Source organism: Dendropsophus ebraccatus, chromosome 3 (assembly GCF_027789765.1).
Source record: "Dendropsophus ebraccatus isolate aDenEbr1 chromosome 3, aDenEbr1.pat, whole genome shotgun sequence".
Lineage (NCBI taxonomy): Eukaryota > Metazoa > Chordata > Amphibia > Anura > Hylidae > Dendropsophus > Dendropsophus ebraccatus.
In genome coordinates this window covers 78,791,425-78,808,952 of record NC_091456.1, presented here as the reverse complement: position 1 = coordinate 78,808,952, position 17,528 = coordinate 78,791,425, and the positions used below count along the sequence as shown (strand labels likewise).

The following is a 17,528-nucleotide window of genomic DNA, read 5'->3' as shown; positions in this document are numbered from 1 at the left end:
TGACCACAACATTTTGGAAATCAGTGGTTATTCCAAAGCCGGTCACTGACAGGTGTTAGGCTCGATTCCCACATGTGGTAGGGCCCTGTTAAGCCGCATCATAGAGGGCAGGGGTTTCCTCCCACTGGTGGGGGGGCAGGCTGGCCCACCTCCAGTGCTTCAGGCTGGGCCTGCGCAAGGGAATCGGGAAAAAAAGGATTGCGGTATCTGCATCCCAGTGCCAACGGCGCTGGTCTATTCATGGTGAAAACAGAAAAACAATGTAACATTTGGTACATTTGCTTTACATTCAAATCAATGAAAGGTGACAACTACGTGGAGTTCATATATGTCTTTATGTTTACATTTTATCCCCCGTTACTCAGGTACTTATGCTTACTGGTTAAAAATCCAGGGCAAGGGGGGGGGATGGGGACATAATAAAAAAATTATACTTATCCATCCCCATGCACCTGCAGCCACAGGGCCACCACCATCCAGCCACTGGTTTCCAGTTTTCCACCATTCCCTGCATTGTCACAATCTGCCACCTGCAGGCAGAAAACATCCTCTCAGCCAGTCAGTGACTGCAGTGGTGACCCGCCCCATTCACTGAGTGGCATTTCTCAGGCAAGTTGTAATGTTGCACTGCGGTGGCACAGGGGTGGTGAGTATAGTTCTTTATTATGTTCTCCTTTCAACCCCCTGCCTGCTTAGGATTTTTAATTTTCTGCTGGAGTTGTGAGCCCCCTGGCTATCAAACTGATGTGACTGATGGCAATACATGCCACTGGAAATACTTTTTTATTTCACCAACCTAACGACGCTTATTGTGCACAGTGAAAAAAAACCTCATCCCTGATAACAATAGCAATAACATGAAATAATTTTAGCTCATGGCAAAAATGGTAGCCTGATCCTACACATAAAGAGTCCTACAGAATGGTTTTAAAATATTTTTCTACAGAATGGTTTTTAAATATTAAAAAATAGAGAGCAACAACAAAATAAAATACATATGAGCAATCTTGCCCATAGCTTTGGCAAACAAGACCCCTCAGCAACCACTAATTGTAAAGAGGGACCAAGTTCCGACTCGTTCTCGCTGACTGCTTTTCCTAACAGTTCCAGAAAATGGCTTTGTAAATCCCTCTGGGATATTTGCATGTGGTTTGGAAGTGGTATATATACTGTGTGGTGCACAACAATGAAGGATCAATACTATAGCAGTTTCTGACCTTAAAAAGTACATTACTAAATAATATATGGGCTTATCCAGGCTTGGCTACATTTACAAATGCCACCTATTCTTATATTAAAAGACCATTTTCATTCAGAAGTAACTTAACCCTTAAACAACAGACACACTTTAAAAATGAAAAAAATAAAATAAAATAATTAATGGTAAACTGCAAGTTATTATTTAGAACATAGTGAGCAAACCCATTAACCTCTTAAGGACGGAGCCAACTTTCGTTTTTTCCTCCTTGTGTTTAAAAGGCCATAGCACTTGCATTTTTTCACCTAGAAACCCACGAGCCCTTTTTTTGTGTTACTAATTGTAGTTTGCAATGGAAGACTTAATTTTTGCATAAAATATGCGAAACCAGAAAAAAAATTATATGCGCGGTAAAATAAAAAATAAAAAAATCACAATTCTTTTTCTTCTTTTTTTTTTGTTTTTACGCCATTCATCCTATGGAAAAACTGACATGTTATTCATGTCTATCAAGTCGGTATGATTAAAATGATATACAACTTGCATAATTTTTATATTATTTGATGGCTTTTAAAAAAATAAAACCTTCTACAGAAAAAAAAGTTCTTTAAAATTGCTCTATTATCATGCTTATAACGCTTTTATCCTTTGGTTTATGGGGCTGATTAAGGTGTCATTTTTTGCGCCGTGATGTCTGCTTTCTATTGGTACCTTGATTGCGTATATGCGACTTTTTGATTGATTTTCATTATAATTTTTCGGGATTTGATGCAACAAAAAATGCGCAATTTTTGCACTTTGGCGGGTCTTTGCGCTTATGCTGTTTACCGTGCAAGATTAGGAATCAGGAATGGGATAAATTAATAGTTCACGTACTTGTATTACGTGTACTTCTGTACTTGTATTACACTGTATTACACGATCCATGAGATCGGTGTTCTATTGCTTTCGCCTGCTGCAGACCATTGCAATAGAATACCGAGCCAGGATCAGCTTTATTTCGACACTGAGGCCTGGCCCGGTAAGATGAAGGGTTCCCCCCCCTCCGCGATTGCATTGCTGGGGGGGGGGGGATCCCGCCACTAGACCCCTGAAAAGGCTCCATAGAAGGCAGTTAGATGCAGCTTTCATGTTTGACAGCTGCATCTAACTGTCTTAATTAGCAGGAGCGGCGATAGCCTGTGGTCCTGTGCTGTAGATAGCAGTCAGGATTGCGGCGGTTCAGAGCGGGATCGGGGCTCAGCCCCCCTCTGAACTCCTCTTGTAGATGTATGCCGTAAAGGGAATCTGTCTCCATTTGTCATAGAGAGCTGCAGACACCTCTCCTTAACCCCTTCGTGCTGCAGCTAGTTTGGGCCTTAATGACCAGGCTAATTTTTCAAAATCTGACCTGTCTCACTTTATGCTCTTATAGCTCAGTGATGCTTTAACGTATGCTAGCGATTCTGAGATTGTTTTTTCGTGACATATGGCACTTTATGTTAGTGGCAAAATTTGGTCACTATTTTGTGTGTTTTTTGTGAAAAACATCAAAATATCATGGTATCCTAAAAACCCCCATAAGTGACCCCATTTTGGAAACTACACACCTTAAAGAATTAATCTAGGGGTATAATGAGCATTTTAACCCTACAGGGGCTGGAGGAAAGTATTCACAATTAGGCAGTAAAAAAATTGAAAATTTTAATTTTCCAATAATATATACGTTTAGATTAAAGTTTCTCATTTTCAAAAGGAATATGAGACAAAAAGCACGCCAAAATTTGTAATGCAGGTTCTCTTGAGTACAACGGTACCCCATATGTGGGCGTAAACCACTGTATGGGCTCACAGCAGGGCTCAGAAGGAAGGGAGAGCCAATTAGCTTTTCCAATGCAAATTTTGCTGAAGACGTTTCTGAGCGCCAGGTGCGTTTGCAGTGCCCCTGTAGTGTCAGCAGAGAGAAAACCCCCCATAAGTCACCCCATTTTGGAAAGTACACCCCTCAAAGAATTCATCTTGGTGTGTGGTGACCATTTTGACCCCACAGGTATTACAGGAAAGTATTCAAAAGAAGACAGTAAAAATGAAAAACTCGAATTCTTCCAATAATATGTTCGTTTAGTTTGAAATTTCTCAATTTCACGAGGAACAAGAGGAAAAAAGTACCCCAAAATTTGTAACGCAGGTTCTCCTGAGTACAATGGTACCCGATATGTGGGCATAAACCACTGTATGGGCACACAGGAGGGCTCAGAAGGGAAGGAGCGCCAATTAGCTTTTTCAATGCAGATTTTGCTGCAGAAGTTTCCGAGCGACAGGTGCATTTGCAGTGCCCCTGTAGTGTCAGCGGAGTAAAATCTCGCCATAAGTCACTCCATTTTGGAAAGTGCACCCCTCAAAGTATTCATCTTGGTGTGTGGTGACCATTTTGACCCCACAGGTATTAGAGGAATGTATTCAAAAGTAGACAGTAAAAATTAAAAACTCAAATTTTTCCAATATTATGTTCTTTTAGTTTGAAATTTCTCAATTTTATGAGGAACAAGAGGAAAAAAAGTACCCCAAAATTTGTAACGCAGGTTCTCCTAAGTGAAAAGGTACCTCATATGTGGGCATAAACCACTGCATGGGCACACAGGAGGGCTCAGAAGGAAAGGAGAGCCAATTAGCTTTTTCAATGAAGATTTTGCTGAAGAAGTTTCTGAGCGCCAGGTGCGTTTGCAGAGCCCCTGTAGTGTCCGCAGAGTAAAATCTCCCAATAAGTCACCCCATTTTAGAAAGTGCACCCCTCAAAGAATTTATTTTGGGGTGTGGTGACCATTTTGACCCCACAGGTGTTTGAGGAAAGTATTCAAAAGTATTCAAAAAATTTTTTCCAATAATATGTTACTTTAGTTTGAAATTTCTCAATTTCTAGAGGAACAGGAGAAAAATGTCACCCCAATATATGTAAAGCAGGTTCTCCTGAGTAGAACGGTACCCCATATGTGGGCATAAACCACTGCATGGGCACACAGCAGGGCTCAGAAGGGAAGGAGCGCCAATTAGCATTTTCAGTGCAGATTTTTCTGAAGAAGTTTCTGAGCGCCAGGTGCATTTGCAGAGCCCCTGTAGTGTCAGCAGAATAGATTCCCCCCAAAAGTCACCCCATTTTGGAAAGTGCACCCCTCAAAGAATTCATCTTGGGGTGTGGTGACCATTTTTACCCCACAGGTATTAGAGGAAAGTATTCAAAATTGGCCAGTAAAAATGAAAAACTCTAATTTTTCCAATAATATGTTGGTTTAGTTTGAAATTTCTCAATTTGACGAGGAACAGGAGAGAAAACGTACCCCAAAATCTGTAACGCAGGTTCTCCTGAGTACAACGGTACCCCATATGTGGGCATAAACCACTGTATGGGCACACAGCAGGGCTCAGAAGGGAAGGATTTTACAGGAGCAAAATTGCAGCTAGTAATGGTTATTAGAATAGTGCAGTTACTAAAATAGAATAAAAAAAATGAGATTACAGGTAATGTGGGGTGGTTACGGGCAACCAGGGGTGGTTATGGGCAACCTGAGGTGGTTACAGGTAATCTGGGGTGGTTACGGACAACATGGGGTGGTCACGGGCAACCTGCTGTGGTTACGGCAACCTGGGGTGGTTACAGGCAACGTGGGGTGGTTACGGGCAACGAGGGGTGGTTATGGGCAACGTGTGGTGGTCACGGGCAACCTGCTGTGTTTACGGCAACGTGGGGTGGTTACAGGCAAGGTGGGCTGGTTACAGGCAACGTGGGCTGGTTACAGGCAACGTGGGCTGGTTACGGGCAATCTGCTGTGCTTACAGACAATCTGGGATGGTTACAGGCAACGTGGGGTGGTTACGGGCAACCTGCAGTGCTTACAGACAATCTGGGATGGTTACAGGCAACGTGGGGTGGTTACGGGCAACCTGCAGTGCTTACAGACAATCTGGGGTGGTTACGGGCAACGTGGGGTGGTTACGGGCAACCTGCAGTGCTTACAGACAATCTGGGGTGGTTACGGGCAACGTGGGGTGGTTACGGGCAACCTGCAGTGCTTACTGACAATCTGGGGTGCTTACGGGCAACGTGGGGTGGTTACGGGCAATGTGGGGTGGTTACGGATAAACTGAAGTTCTTATAGGCAATCTGGGGTGGATACCTGTTATCTGGCATGGGCACCGCAATCTGGAGGGGGTCATTGGCAATTTGGCGTGGTCAGAGGCGACGTGTGGTGGTCAGAGGCAACGTGCGGTGGTCAGAGGCGACGTGCGGTGGTCAGAGGCGACGTGCGGTGGTCAGAGGCGACGTGCGGTGGTCAGAGGCGACGTGCGGTGGTCAGAGGCATCGTGGCGTGGTCAGAGGCAACGCGCGGTGGTTACGTGCAATCTGGGGGGGGTTACATGTAATCTGGCATGATTACGGGGAACCTGGGGGGTTATGTGCAACCTGGAAGGGTTACAGACAATCTGGGATTGTTACTGATAAACTGAAGTGCTTATAGGTAATCTGGGGTGGGTACATGTAATTTGGGGTGGTTACGGGCAATCGGGAGGGGGTCACTGGCAATTTGTGGTGGTTACGGGCAACGTGTGGTGGTTACGGGCAACGTGCGGTGGTTACGGGCAACGTGTGGTGGTTACGGGCAACGTGCGGTGGTTACGGGCAACGTGCGGAGGTTACGGGCAACGTGCGGTGGTTACGGGCAACGTGCGGTGGTTACGGGTAATCTGGGGAGGGGTTAGGGGTAATTTGGGAGTAAACTGCAATTCTTACTATAATAAAAAGTGTGTGTTTTATTTTTTTGTATGTTTGTCACTTTTTGTACTTTACACATTCATTTTCACTGTATTACTATGATTACTGTGATATTTTCTATCACAGTAATCATAGTTCAGTGACAGAGACCAAATTGGTCTCTGTCACTTTAAATTTTCAGAGTTGGCTGGTTGTGAAGCGCATGCGCACTTCATAACCAGCCAGGACGTCGAGGAGGAAGGAGCTCCGTGGATCCGGTGAGTATATGGGGAAGGGGGGGTGACTGGGGGACGGGGGTGACAGGGGGGGTGGGGGGCGACTTGGGGGGTGGGGGGACATCACTTTTTATCCCCTGTCACCAATCATTCATGGTGACAGGGGATAAAAAGTGCCGGGAGCACATGGCACAAGCGATCAGCGGTATATAGTATATACCGATGATCGCTTGTACCGGGAACAAACAGGGGGGTCCCCGATGACTGCCCCATGCTCTCCGCTACCTCCGGTGGCGGAGAGCATGGGGCTTTCATTCATTTTAACTTTTACATCGCTGTGAACCGACATTAGTCTTGGAAATGATGGCCGCCGGGGGAGGGGGGTTAGTTATTGGGGCACTAGGGGGGCTGATCTGAGGTCTGGGGGACAGTTATTTCATCTCCCCCCACCGTAGATTCACGGCGGGGGGAGATGAAAGGCGGCGGCGGCACCGGTAATCTCCTTTACCGACGGTCGCCGCTATAACGTTAATAGCGGCGATCGTCGGTAAGGGGGGGGGCCGGGACGGACCTCACACACTGCCCCAACCCCTCAGCTACCTCCGGTAGCCGGGGGGATGGGGTGGGGGCCGTCCCGGCCCCGCAGCCTTATTCTCTGCCATCGCCGTAAAAAGCTGATGGCAGCAGAATAAAGACCATTAGTGACCGCCTTAGAAAGCCGTATCGGCGGTCACTAAGGGGTTAACTTATACGGAGCTAAAACTAGTCATACCTTTCTTTAATGTGACAGACAAATATTGAGCTATAAAAGCTAACTTTTACTATACAGTCGGAGAGGCAACAGCTTTACTTCTTTCCATTTTGTTTTATAAACAAAAGGATGTTTGTAGATACACATGAAAGGGCTCCTTACATTAGCTTTATGTGCGAAAATGAACTGAACACACAGATATAGTGTGTAGTAGGCACACCTTTTGGTTTTCAAAAGTAAAGAAATCATTTTGCATGCACAACTGCTGTGCGCTTCCTCTGGGCCAAGAGCAAGCACGCCAAGGGTGTCCATGCAAAACGATTGTTGCCTGCTAGTCCGCATCCCATCACCAGTCATGCAAAAAAGGGGTCTTTGGAGCCTAGGTTGCGAGTCTCAAAACACGGGAATAGCCAGATATCCCTCCAGGGAAGGAAAACCTGTTGCTAAGGGGTGCCTCCAAGTCGGCATATCACCAAACTACCCTGATACGTAGCCCTTTAAGTCCCACTCCGTTGTGAGTATTGAAACATAAATAGAGAAATACCAGGGTGGCCCCTTTTGCATCAAAGTCAAACTCAGTGGCGAGTATTGCAACATGACAAGGGTTTACCAAAGCCAGGCATCCATCCACAGACAGCTATGTCGGGGTATTTGCCCTTTGTCGGTGTGGAACAGGATTCTGGCTAATGGGGACCATGAAAAGTAGACCAACAAAACACAGCAATCCCTGAATCAGCTGAAAAAATCCAATTAAGTACTCGCTCAAGAGTCTCCATTGATACATTGCCCCCTATAAATTTAAATATGCAAAAAAAGGGGTCAGTTGAGCCTCTGTTGCAACCACCCGTCATGGAATAAAATTTCTTTACTTTTGCAAATGGATGGTGAGTGCCACATTTCTTCTACTATACAAGTGTTTGCTGTTAATTTTAATTTTTTCCTCCCACTGTATTTTGCAATACATCCATAAATGTACATTCAGTTGGTACTGGTAGCCTGCAAAACTGGGTATATGCAACGACCCACTAAGTTCAGGCATGCTCAGTGTTTATCTGGACAAGCACTCTTTTGCTCTTATGGCCCGGAATTAACACCCTAATTACCACGGGCATATATTTACACCCTAAGGTCGTTAAGGGAGTTCAGAGGGAGGCCGCGCGGCGACCCTGCTCTGAACTGCCGTGATCCCAGGTGCTTTAGGCAGCCTGCGTCTGCGGCTATTGGGGGGGGGGTATCGCCCCACCCCGTGATATGGTCGCGGAGGGGTGGTCCCCGCATCTGAAGCCGGACGGAGTCTGCTCCATAATGGCGCTGATCCCAGTTCGGCACTCTATTGTTTTCAGCTGCAGCAGCCAAAAGCAATATAATGCCTATCTCATTGATCTATGCAGTATTACTATACTGCATAGATCTCTATGACAGATCAGTGTGGCTATACTAGAAGTCCCCCAGGGGGGCTTCTAGTATGTGTGTAAAAAAAAAGAAGAAACTTTTATTATTAATAAATAATCCCTTTCCCTAATAAAAGCTTGAATCAACGCCCTTTTCCCATTTTATAAATAAAAATAAATAAATAAATAAACATGTTCTGTATCACCGCATGTGTAATCGCCCGAACTATTAATATATCACATTCCTAATCTCGCACGGTAAACGGCGTAAGGGCAAAACTATTTGCAAAATTACGCATTTTTGGTCACATCAAATCCAGAAAAATTGTAATTAAAAGCGATTAAAAAGTCGCATATGCGCAATCAAGGTACCGATAGAAAGTACAGATCATAGCGCAAAAAATGACAGAGCGATTTTAAGGAACATATATTTTTTAAAAAAAAGGTTTTAATTTTTTAAAAGCCATCAAATAAAAGTAATACAAGTTACATATCGATGTACTTGTACAGACTTGAGGAATGTACATAACAAGACAGTTTTACCCCAGGGAGAATGGCGTAAAAACAAAAAAAATTAAAATAAAAATGAAAAAAATGCGTTGTTTTTTTTTCAATTTCACCACACATTTAATTTTTTTCTGGTTTCGCAGTGTCCTTTATGCAAAAATTCAGCCTGTTGTTGCAAAGTACAATTAGTGGCGCAAAAAAAATAAGGGCTCAGCGAAAGAATGTACACAATGGGGGGCATTTATTAAGTTCAGCGTTTTGTACGCTGGGCATAAAAATGTCTCCGCAGCTCCGAAGCCCAGGGGATTTATGTAAAGGCGCATTGCCTCAACATAAATCCCGATTTCACAGAGCCTCTCCATGTGAAAATTGTGAAACCTTTGCCAACGCAGAGCTGTTGTAGGTTTCAGTATCATTTTTCGTCGCGAAAAATGATAAATGCAGTGGACCCAGAGTCCACTCCCCCTGTCCCGCCCCCTCCACACACCCTCCCTGCCGCACTGACGAAGGTGGGGTAAAATGGCCAGATGCAAATATTTTATTCGCAAAACGTCCATTTGCGAATAAATTAAATCGCATCTGGCCATTTTACACCAACAAATACAACTTTTTTGCTCGATAACTTTACCCCAATGTACTGTATATAGACATTTAATGGAGACTACAGAACCAACTCAAAACATGCACAAAATATATACTGTTCAGGGAAGAAAAAGAGTGCTGCACCTCACACCTATGGCTGATACTAGTACCTCTCAGCTGCATAAAAAACATCAGAATTCTGTATGTGAATTGATCAAGCCACACTGCCCCATGTACCGCGTGCAGGTTTCTGATACACATGGGTCCCTACACTAAGTCCACACTGTGCCAGTCAGCGACCACCACCCCCGCAGGCGTGCACAGTCAGGGAAGGGAGGCCATGGAACGGCCCTGCAACCCCCATGCCACAGGACCAGACCCAAAACCCAGCCAGCATCACCGGTGGAGGAAGCTGCCCCCAAACAGCACAAGTCTGGATAGTGTATTGCACTCACCATCGCTATCAAAGATAGAATGGGACAGACAGGAGGGATTAAAACCATGAGCACTCAGGTGTCTCCTGCTAATTGCGGTCATGTGGGTCTCACCAGGAGGAGTGCAAAACACGGAGAAAAGAGAGAAACAAAATACGGTTCAGGGAAGAAAAAGAGTGCTGCACCTCACACCTATGGCTGATACTAGTACCTCTCGGCTGCATAAAAAACATCAGAATTCTGTATGTGAATTGATCAAGCCACACTGCCACCTCATCCAGACTTGTGCTGTTTGGGGGCGACCTTCTCCGCCGGCAGTGCTGGCCGGGTTCTGGTGTGGTGTTTTTGGGTCTGGTCCTGTGGCATGGGGGTCGCAGGGCCGTCCCATGGCCCCCGTTCCCTGACTGTGCGCGCCTGCGGGGTTGGTGGCCACTGACTGGCACGGTGTGGACTTAGTGTAGGGACCCATGTGTATCAGATACCGGCACGAGGTACATGGGGCAGTATGGCTTGATCAATTCATACACAAAATTCTGATGTGTTTTTTATTTAGCCTAGGGGCACTAGTATCAGCCATAGGTGTGAGGTGCAGCGCTCTTTTTCTTCCCTGAACCACAAAATATATACTACTTCTGACCTTAAGCAGTGTGCTACCTTCTTCACAGGGTATGTGCTTCTTATGCCTAATGGAAAATATGGGCCTGGGTGTGCAAACTATGATTTTGACACATACTCTCAAAGAATTTAAGATATTCTAGGTAGCTTTTAATTTTTCCATATACTAGGTTAGTGTTCTCCAACTTGTAGTGTTGCAAAACTACAATTCCCAATGTCCTGGCAAAAAAACACTGTCCAGACATGCTGACATTTGTAGTGTTGTAACAGCTGGAGAGCCACAAGTCAGGAATCACTGTACTAGATTTAGTACTCCATTGAGTATAACATTGGCACAAGAGGAGCAGAAGCTACTGTATGGGAGTTTTATTAAATTCATATCCTAATAGTTTGTAGACTTGTAATGATTTACTTAATAAGTCCCACAAAAACAAATAAGAGTTCCTGTAGTATCCTGGATTATGTAGTTGTCCGTCTAGTCAGTCAGCATCAAAGAAGTAATGAGGATCTTGATGGTTTTGCCCCCTTTGAACATGAGTGTGTATGACATATTGAGAAAGTCAAAGTATTTGGAAACTGTTGAAAATAATGGGAAACATAGCCTTCTGGTCACACACAATGAATTCCTTAAGCAAGCAGTGTTAGATCTGACAGCTGCACAGAAGATTTTCTTAACATTGTCAGTACTGAAATTTCCTATGCATGCATTATAGGATTCACCATCTACTATACACCATCTATTTTTGGTCGTTTGTCGTCCATTATTTAGGACGGTTGTCATTTTGTTAGCGTACACAAAAGTGTGCAAACCGCACCTGAACTAGAGACAAGAGTGTTGCTGTCCGTGAAAGAAAGTGGCCATGTTTTTTTAACGTTCGATAACCCCTTTAACTTTAGCAAATACAAATCAAAAACAGCGGAATGAAAAATTGTAGTGGCAGTTTTCCACACAAACTGCTATATGTAGCAGCAGCAAAAAGGGCTATTACCATCTCAACTGATATGGGTAAACTTGTATGGCTTATCAAGTATTACCTTTTGTGCAAATACATTTACCAAACTTTTCTCCTTCTCCTGATATGCTGCTCTTTATATCCTATTGTTGATAGCTCATTGACTAGCTTACCAAAAACCACTCTGCTCTAAAAGCTTTGGTCTGGCTGGTATATACATAGCTATAGTATACATATCTCTACAGTATATTATACTATATACACACTATTGGGCACATTTATCATTCTCTGTGTGCCATTATTTTGGCCAACTTGGTGTTCTTGTCACAACACATTTGTACTATTTTTTAGTAATTTACGGCTGCACCTTTTTTTCCGCTCAGTTGCGGCGTGGTTTCATGTAAACTCCTTTATTAACCAGATTTTTGCAGCAGTAAAATTGTGCAGCAGTACTTCACTTCCTCCCCTTGTATTGAAAAACATAGCTAATGGTAGTTTTTCAATAAAATAAAAGTAGTATGTAAATGTTCTTTCATGTTTTCACCAGTGTAACCTGACTGAGAGCCACTGGTAGCAGTGTATCTCATGTATGACCTACTGAGTGGCGTCACAACCAAAAAACTCTCTTGTCTAATAGAAGAGTGTGTGGATAAGGGTTGTTCAAAGCTGCCTATTAATACATAGGAAAGAATAAATGAAAAGTCTGGTTAAGTCTGTTTGTGTACTTTTCTGTTCCCAGCAGCTTGATATTTCAAAGTGTTGCAGGCTGTCATTTATGTAGTGCCTGGTAAACATTTTCTCTGCCAAATATCTCTTTTCCAGCAGTTTCAATATACTTGTATGTAACTATCGCACCAAAAATGCAGGTGTATAATAGACCTGATGGAAAGGCTTCACCTAAACAAGCTGGGCCCTAGCAGAGATAAGAGGGCCACATAGGGTGTCCAACGTTTTATCTGTGTCCTCAGGAGCCAAGGACATAAGAATTTTTTATTCCTTCGATCTATTGCTTGAGTCAATTTATCTGAGGAAGCATGAAAGACATGTTCAGTGAACACAGAGAGGGGCCTGACCCACCCTCCTCGCTCCCCCCATCACTGCCTGTGCTATTACAGACAGCAAGCGGGGGGGGGGGGGGGTATGCCCGGATGACCCTTAAGGCCCTATTCCACGTAACAATTATCGTCCGTATTCGGCCGCTACGGATGATAATCGTCCCGTGGAATAGAGTGCAATGATCAGCCGACATCGTTCAACATGTTGAAAAACAAGCGACTGATATAGCAGCGATCTGCTGCCGTCGCTCCGTTGAACAGGAGCGTTGGGCTATGGTATGCTATGGGCTGCCCGGATGATCAGCGACCCTGCCATTGACATGATTATAAAATGTATTGGGGCCTTAACTGTATTGTTTATGTAAGGGGTAATTACTTTCTAATCATGGCATAGTATTGTTACCACTGTGTTTATTATGGTATACAGTTATATTGACTACTTTACATAAATTATCCACAATGATTTAAGCTCAACAATCTGCAACCAATACATACACCCATTATTCAAGCATTATAACCATAAGTCAGCTGTTTCTTATGTGAGCACATAAAAAGAAAAGAGCTAGGCAAATTAGCCATTTGTTAACCCTACAATGATCTTCTGAAGTCATTACTAACCACATTACTTAGCAACTATAATTGAAAGGTAAAGGATGTCACATCCAGTACATCATAGTGCCTTCAGAGCATGTATTAATGGCAGTGCATATGCACTTAAGACAATGATAGTAATACTTACAGATTTTCCTGATTTTACTTTCGGGTCTGCTTGCCAGGCTCCAGACCAGTAGGAGGGTGTAATGTCATCAATCATTGTACTGGATGGCCATTGTACATCCCAGGTTGGAGCTGCAGCTGGTAAGCCATGACTTTCTTGAGAAGTAGGTGCGTCTTCACTGCTGATCTTTGTACGGTTCATTTTTGGGGGACAGTCCCCATTGCAATCCTGTTGAGAACAAGCAATTTTAAGTTATCTAGATGAACATTTGCTTAAAGGGATTGTCCAAGTTAGCTAGGGAAAAATTGCCAGTGCTTGAGAAAGTGATTTTAAATAATGATGATGTTTAGTTACTCACCATGTCCATCATCTAACAGCGTCAAAAATGATGGCTGTATAATAATACACTGTATGTATGAACAAACAGCCATTATATTATTTGATTCAATAGAATTCAACAGTTAAAAAGACAGATTTGTGCACATTTTTGGAGCTCTAAAATTGCTGTTTTATGGGCATATAGGCTAAAAAAAATTGCTTAAAAATTAGGTGTGGACATCGTGTAAGAAAACTTTGATGCCTAATTTTAAATCAATAAAAAAGATACTCAGCAATATACCAAATAGGCAAATAATTAACTTAAATATTAACTATATAATGTCAGCTATTACAAAGAGTTCCAAATATATAATAGGAATATAGTGGAATAAAAGGAATAATTACAGTTTTTTAGAAGTGTAAATTGAATGGGTTACTACCGAGTGCAAAGTTTGTACTTCTTGTTTGACAGTGGTTTTTATTTTGATGTGTACTCTGCTAAACAACAAAAACAATAGACTACGTCAAGATAAAAAAGAATACCAAAAAAGAATGTATTATACATAAAAAAGGCAATGTTTCACAAGTTATGACCTACAACAAGGTCTGTTTGCACATCAAATGTAATAACAAAAGCACTGAGTGTGCACATATTTTTTGTCATTATAAATACCCTGCAGAACAACATGCATTTTTTTTAATTAAACAGGTGTCATTTGTATAGCACACTAAGCCAACAGACGTATTAGTATATTTTTGAAATGGGTGGAATAACCTACCTAGTCACAGGGGTGGATTAACTTTACCATAGGCCCTGGGCTGTTCACCAAGCTTTGGCCCCCCACCCCTCTAACTATAGTGTTCCTAGTACAGGATAGAATATCAGGAAGCATTGTACTCACTTTTGATTTTCCATTTTGAATTAGGTGCCTAAATACCTTAACAGAGGCACCATTGTCTCTGCTCCCTGCTGCTTGTATCTGTGAATTAGGAGGTGGGGGGTGGGGGCTTCCTGTTCCATCTCCATCATGAGCCCCAGTGTAATGTTATTCTATGGCACAAGATAGGTGTTATCTAGGGGTTAAAGTATAAAATATTGTACTACTCACTCCCTCACAATTCAATTCTCAACATTATTACAAACCTCAACCAGACCCCTAAATAGACACTGGACCCCAAAATATTTTTTTTTCCGCAAATCTTGGCAGAACTGTACTCACTGCGGGGAGACTATACACCACTAAAGTATATATCTGTTTGGGCACCCATGGACCCCCCTAGGGGCTCAGGGCCACGGCCTTCCACCCAAAACGGACCTATTCTAATCTACTACTGCCTAGTCAACACATGTTACAGAGACTTTAATGTAGGAGAGGTAAACTAACTATATAGCCAACATCTTTGCAAACTAATCATAGAACTACATTACCCTTAGACTATGTTCACACAACATCTTTTTTTGGCCGTATTTTAGCTGCATTTTTGGATGGCCGTCATTTTGAGAAAAAACTATGGCATCATTATGCAAATTACAGCTGTAATTTGCACATTGCTGCCATATTTTTGTCCCAAAATGACTGCCATTTAAAAAATAAAGGCTGTAAAATGGCCAAAAAAGAGTTGTATGAACATAAACTTATATTGCTATTTAAATTTGTATACCTCAAGTGCAAGTACAACCTTTAGGCTATGTTCCCACAACAGGAAAATGACGGCCATTTTTCTGGACAGTTGTCATTTTAGCGCTAAAAGACGGCAATCTGCTGATAATGATGGCTGCTAATAATGTTCATCCAGAAAGAATTAATAGGCATACCAAGCAGAGCTAATCAGGTACAATGCGGACTGCAGGCAAAATAAATAAAGAGCTTGATTCTTGATTCTGGCTATGCACTGTATTTGGTATTTTTACTTCTTTTTAACCCTTTGAAGACCAGGCCAAATTTTGTTTTTGTGCTCTCGTTTTTCTAGTTTTTTAGCTACAGACCCACATGAGCCCTTTTTGCGACACCAATTGTACTTTGCAATGACAGACTTAAGTTTTGCATAAAATATGCTACGAAACCGGGAAAAAATTATTTGCATGGTAAAATTTAAATAAATCGCCTTTTTTCTGGGGGATTTCGTATTTAAGCCGTTTGCCCTTTGGTCAGTACAATTACAATGATATGTAACTGATATAACTTTCATTTTATTTGACAGCTTTTAAAAAATTCTAACTTTTAAAAAAAAAATGAAATGTTCTTAAAATTGCTCTATTCCCATTCTTATAATGCTTTTATCCTTTGATCTATGGGGCTGTGTGAGGTGTCATTTTTTGCACCATGATCTGTACTTTCTATACTGTACTTGCGTATATGCGACTTTTTCATTGCTTTTTGGTACAATTTTTCTGGATTTGATGTGACTAAAAATCTGCAATTTTGCATTCTGATATTTTTTTGTGCTGACACCGTTTACCGTGCATGATCAGGAATGCAATAATTTACTAGTTAGTTGCTTATGCACGAGTAATTACCAAACATGTTGATTTATTTATTTTTATTTATAAAATAGGAAAAGGGGGTGATTCAAACTTTTATTAGGGAAGAAGTTTTTTTTATTAACAAAAAAAACTTTTTTTTTTTTACACACTAAAGGTCCCTCTGGGGGACTTCTATTATAACTACATTAATCTCTTATTGAGATTTATCCAGTTCATATCTACTGCATAGATCAATGACATCGGTGACTATTGCTCTGGTTTGCTGCAGCCTAGAACAATAGATCGCCGAGCCAGGGTCAGCGCTGTTAAGGCGCAGAGCCCCGGCCCAGCAAGAAGCAATGACTACTCCTCTAAAATCTCAGGGAGGCGGTCCCGCCACTAGACCACCACAGATGAGGGAAAACAGCCATTTAAATGCAGCTGTCAGCTTTGACAGCTGTATTTAAATGGCTAATTAGCAGACACAGTGATCAGACCATGCCCACTAACTGCCACGGGAGTGCGATGGGAGCACAGCGGTTCAGAGCGGGGTGGCAACATGACCCCCTCTGAACTCCATAAATACATATATGCCATAGGTCGTCAAGGGTTTTTAAGGAGCTATCAATCTTTTTAAAAAATTTTAATAAAGCCTACATTGTATAAAATCAAGCAAAGAAGCTCAGGTCAGCTACCAGTATTTATTTGTGGCTAAATGTGACTGCTTCAGACCCAGGGGTCACATACACATTACTGGAATCACAACTTAATGATGAGAGCCATGATGCCATACTATGGCAATAACAGCTGAGGTTGCTGATGAGGCTCTGACATTACTAAAAATGCAGATCATTATAATTTTCATAATTTGTGCCTCTTTGATAGCTGTACACTGCACTCAAGCCAGGAGCACAGACGCAGTGGAGAAGGCACAGTGACATGCACCCTGCTCTACAACGCAGCTATGCATGGATTGAGAAGCCGTCCCTATATGAGTAAACTACACATTTTTAGGAAACATCAGGACAAATAGATTTTGGCTGACAAATCTTGGCAGTGTATGGATACCTGTAGTGGCAATAATATTTTGAAAATACTGATTTGAGGATTTTATTAAGGTAATCTACAATTATCTGATATTGTCCAAATTTTAGCACTTTTTTTTCTGTCCGTGACAGGAACTGTCCAAGGCAGTAGAGGTTTTCTATGGAGATTTGCTACCGCTCTGGACAGTTCCTATCATCCTGTCACAGACAGAGGTGGCAGCAGAGGGCACCATGTCAAACTGGAAATAATACATACAGCAGTTGATAAGTACTGGAAGGCTGAAAATTTGTAAATAGAAGCACACCAGTTGACACCAGTTGATTTGAACATTGCTACAATATATCATTAAGAGTTAAATAAAGCCTGCAGAACTTTGACCTGTCTGAAAAAAAGAGCTTGTATTTAAAATTGGACTCAAGCCTAATAAATTATTTCAGCCATTGTACTTACTAACTTAAGCAGAACGCATTTATAAGGCTTAACAATGGCAATATACTAACGCTAACTATTATTTTACAAGTTGCTGATTTTAA

The 17,528-nt window shown here is 42.3% G+C and overlaps 1 protein-coding gene across 2 annotated transcripts in view; it reads right to left on the bottom strand.

Annotated features, from left to right (window-relative positions):
- BNC2 (basonuclin zinc finger protein 2) overlaps nucleotides 1-17,528 on the bottom strand; it is a 496,569-nt gene that overhangs the window by 373,878 nt on the left and 105,163 nt on the right. For both annotated transcript variants that reach the window (XM_069962069.1, XM_069962073.1), the window contains exon 2: nucleotides 13,188-13,394. In XM_069962069.1, coding sequence (XP_069818170.1) covers nucleotides 13,188-13,394 — 207 coding nt within the window. The remainder of the gene's footprint in view (nucleotides 1-13,187; nucleotides 13,395-17,528) is intronic.